The sequence below is a fragment of the Arachis duranensis genome, chromosome 2 (genome assembly GCF_000817695.3).
Source record: "Arachis duranensis cultivar V14167 chromosome 2, aradu.V14167.gnm2.J7QH, whole genome shotgun sequence".
Classification (NCBI taxonomy): domain Eukaryota; kingdom Viridiplantae; phylum Streptophyta; class Magnoliopsida; order Fabales; family Fabaceae; genus Arachis; species Arachis duranensis.
The window spans coordinates 11,591,309-11,594,613 of NC_029773.3; the positions used below are offsets into that span (position 1 = coordinate 11,591,309).

Here is a 3,305-nt window from a genome sequence, read left to right on the forward strand (position 1 = left end):
CTCCGAAATTGTGCACAAGTTAGTTAATTCAATATGATTAGGAACATCAAGTTCATAATGTTGAGCTTGCATTCTAATGTGAAATTTCTCTTGGTCACTGAAGTCACCTGGATAAAACCGTTCTACTAATTCACATACTTTGATGACACTGAAGAACTTATAATTATCTCTGGGATCTAAAGTTGAGCTTAAAGTAAGCAATTCCACCATATTATCATTGAATCTTCCATTAAGCTCTTGCAATTGTGTATCAATTACAGCCAGAAATAAATTAACACGGTAATGATGCTCTACTGAAATTTGATCAACAATTTTGCGAGTTCGGCCTCTTCTAGGAATATGCAATGCATTCATATCAGGAACTTCAACTTAATTTTTCTCACAAAATAATATAACTTCTTTTATGAAAGCCTCCCAACTTGATTCTCTCATTCTTTGGATTAAAGTCTTCATAGTAGAAACCAGAGTTAAAGCATTCAATATGTCTTGATTTTTTCATTGCAAAGCTTGACAAAGATCATGACTAACTTCCAAAATATTTCTCTTCAAATGCAAAACAAAGACAAATTCAAAGGATGTGATAGCATCATAAGCAGCACTAGCATCACCACGAGTGGAGAAATTACCTTTTTCGGTGTTTTTTTCAAGAACTTCACAAGTAGCATCAAACATGCATAACAAGCTATGTACAGAATTCAAATGAGACCCCCATCTAGTATCTCTAGCTCTTTGCAAAGTACCAATTTGATTAAGTCCACTACCTGTCACAATTTGATCATTGGCAATTAAGTTTGCAACATTATTTGCTTGAGCAACCCTTAACTGATCATGACGTTTAGGAGAAACAGTCACAACATTCACAATTAGTGTAAGTTTTGAAAAGAATTGATGAACATAACAAACTTCTTTGGCTGCAGAAACAAGTGCTAATTGTAATCGATGAGCAAGACAATGAATGTAATAAGCAAAAAGGCAATCTTTCAAAAATAGAGCTTGCAATCTCCATTCACCACGCATATTACTAGCTCCATCGTACCCTTGTCCCCTAAGATTTTGGACATCAAGATTATGACGAGAAAGAACTGATGAAATTTCTGTTTTCAATGTCAAAGAACATGTATCAGAAACATGTATAAGATCAAAAAATCTTTCTTGAACACAACCGTGCTTGTCTACAAATCTCAAAACCACGTACATTTGTTCTCGCTTTGACTCATCTCTTGCTTCATCAATAATTATACAAAATTTAGAATCACCATTTTTTTCTCGAATTGTTGCACGCACTTTTCTAGAAAAGATATACAATATATCTTTTTGAACACTGAGAGATATATATTGAGCATTTCCAGGAGCATTTTCAAGGACAACATTATGAACATTCTGATTACAGGAAGCTAAAAGCTTAATTAACTCAATAAAATTCTCCCTATTCAAAGATCCAGGACTTTCATCATCGCCTCTAAATGCACATACTTGAAATGCAAGCCATCGAATAGCATTAATAGATGTCTTCAACCTTAAACGGTTATTTGCAATAGTTTCATTACTATGCCTATCAAGAATTTTGTCTATATGCTTAGATTGAGCCATTAAATCATCACAAGATTTCACACATAAATTATGGGGAGAATTAGGAATAGAACCCTCGTGACATACAAATGCACAATTTATCCCATTATTTACTTTCTTCCAGTTACTAAATTCTAACTCTGAAAATGCATTTTTTCCATCATTACGAGCACTATAATGTTTACCAAACAAGTAACAAGGCAAACAATAAGCAGCATCTTTTTCTGGTGAATATTCTAACCAACTTGAAAATTTCTTAAACCAAGAAGATTGAAAATATCGACGGTGATTATTATTACCAGAAGCTGGATAGCTAATATTTGTTGGTTGGTATGGCCCAGCTATTATGTATGCTCTACGAATCTTATCGCGTTCATTGACATTATACTGTCAAATTGGACGTCGCTTTTCTGGATCCCTTTCTAGTAAAGAGATATTAACATCTCTTTCTAATCTTGGTACTTTGGTTTCATGTTGATATGTATTTTGAGTAAGATTAGAGAGCTCACTTACTTGACCTTCTTGTGAAATAAGATTAGAGAGTTGGCTTGTTTGAACTCCAACATTATCAGTAACCTTTCTCTTAAAAATTGCATCAATTTTACTTTGCTTTTTTATCGTAAAATGTCCTAATTTCTTTTTACCTGAAAAGAAACTCAAATAATTATATACTTACATGAATAAACAAAGTCTAAGTATATTTTATTAATTAAATATCAATAATAATAATTTTTTATTAAATTATTATCAATTTCATTAAAAAATAAAATAAAAAAATAAGAGAGAATAAATCTTAAAAATAGGTCAATAATTTGTCTATGTAAATACAAAAGAATAAAATTAAATTATTTCATAATAAAACAATGTACTTTGTTAATTAATAATTTTATGTAATTATATAAAAGAATTGAAAAATAAAATAAATACCTTGACTTCACTAGAGACTGGCAATGGACAATGGCAGTGTCGCAGTGATATGACCCCTGAGAACTGAGGACGGCACGTGTTACGGTGTTAGGAAACAAAAGAATTAGAAAAGAATAGGAAAGGTGAAGAAACAGAATTAGTTTTAGAGATTTTTTTAAATTTTAATGTTTTATTTATGTTAGTTTGGGCTTCTAACTAGTGACTATTACTTTTTTTTTTTAAAGCTGGGGCCAGGCCTCTATTTGCCCCCCCCATGTATCCATCCCTGGGTAGGATAGTGTTTAGACTTTATTCTAATTCTACGTGCGGGTTGAGAATTTTTCAATCCTAACCCTACCCGCACCCTAAAGTTCTAAATCCTACCCTACTCGATCCTACTCGTAGAAAAATAAAAAAATTTTAAGTAAATATAAAATTTAACCATTCCAAATTTCATACACATGAATAAAATAAAAAATAAAAAACTAAGTTCAAATTAAAATTAAAAATAATAAAATTTTAAAAAAATCTAACATAAAATTACAAATAATATGATCATCGATTAGTTTAATGGTTATTTCAAATTTTTATAAGAGAAAGATTGTGGGTTCAACACTCATTTTCTTCACTACATACATAATTTTTACATATATATTATATAATATATTAGAGGTGCGGGTAGAGTAGGATAGGGTATATCCTGAACTCGTACCCTATCCTACCCGCAGGTGAACTCGTACCGCACCCTATCCTACCCGCAGTGGGTAGGGTAGACAACCCTACCTGAGCGGGTTGGTCCGGATTGAATATCCGCGAAAAGGGTATAGATT

At 32.0% G+C, this 3,305-nt stretch overlaps 1 protein-coding gene across 1 annotated transcript in view; it reads right to left on the reverse strand.

Moving 5' to 3' along the window:
- Positions 1-495: 495 nt before the first annotated feature.
- LOC107473499 (uncharacterized) overlaps positions 496-3,305 on the reverse strand; it is a 7,219-nt gene continuing 4,409 nt past the window's right edge. The window contains exons 4-5 of the mRNA XM_016093077.1: positions 2,497-2,552; positions 496-1,741 (exon numbers count right to left, since the gene is read on the reverse strand). Coding sequence (XP_015948563.1) covers positions 496-1,741; positions 2,497-2,552 — 1,302 coding nt within the window. The remainder of the gene's footprint in view (positions 1,742-2,496; positions 2,553-3,305) is intronic.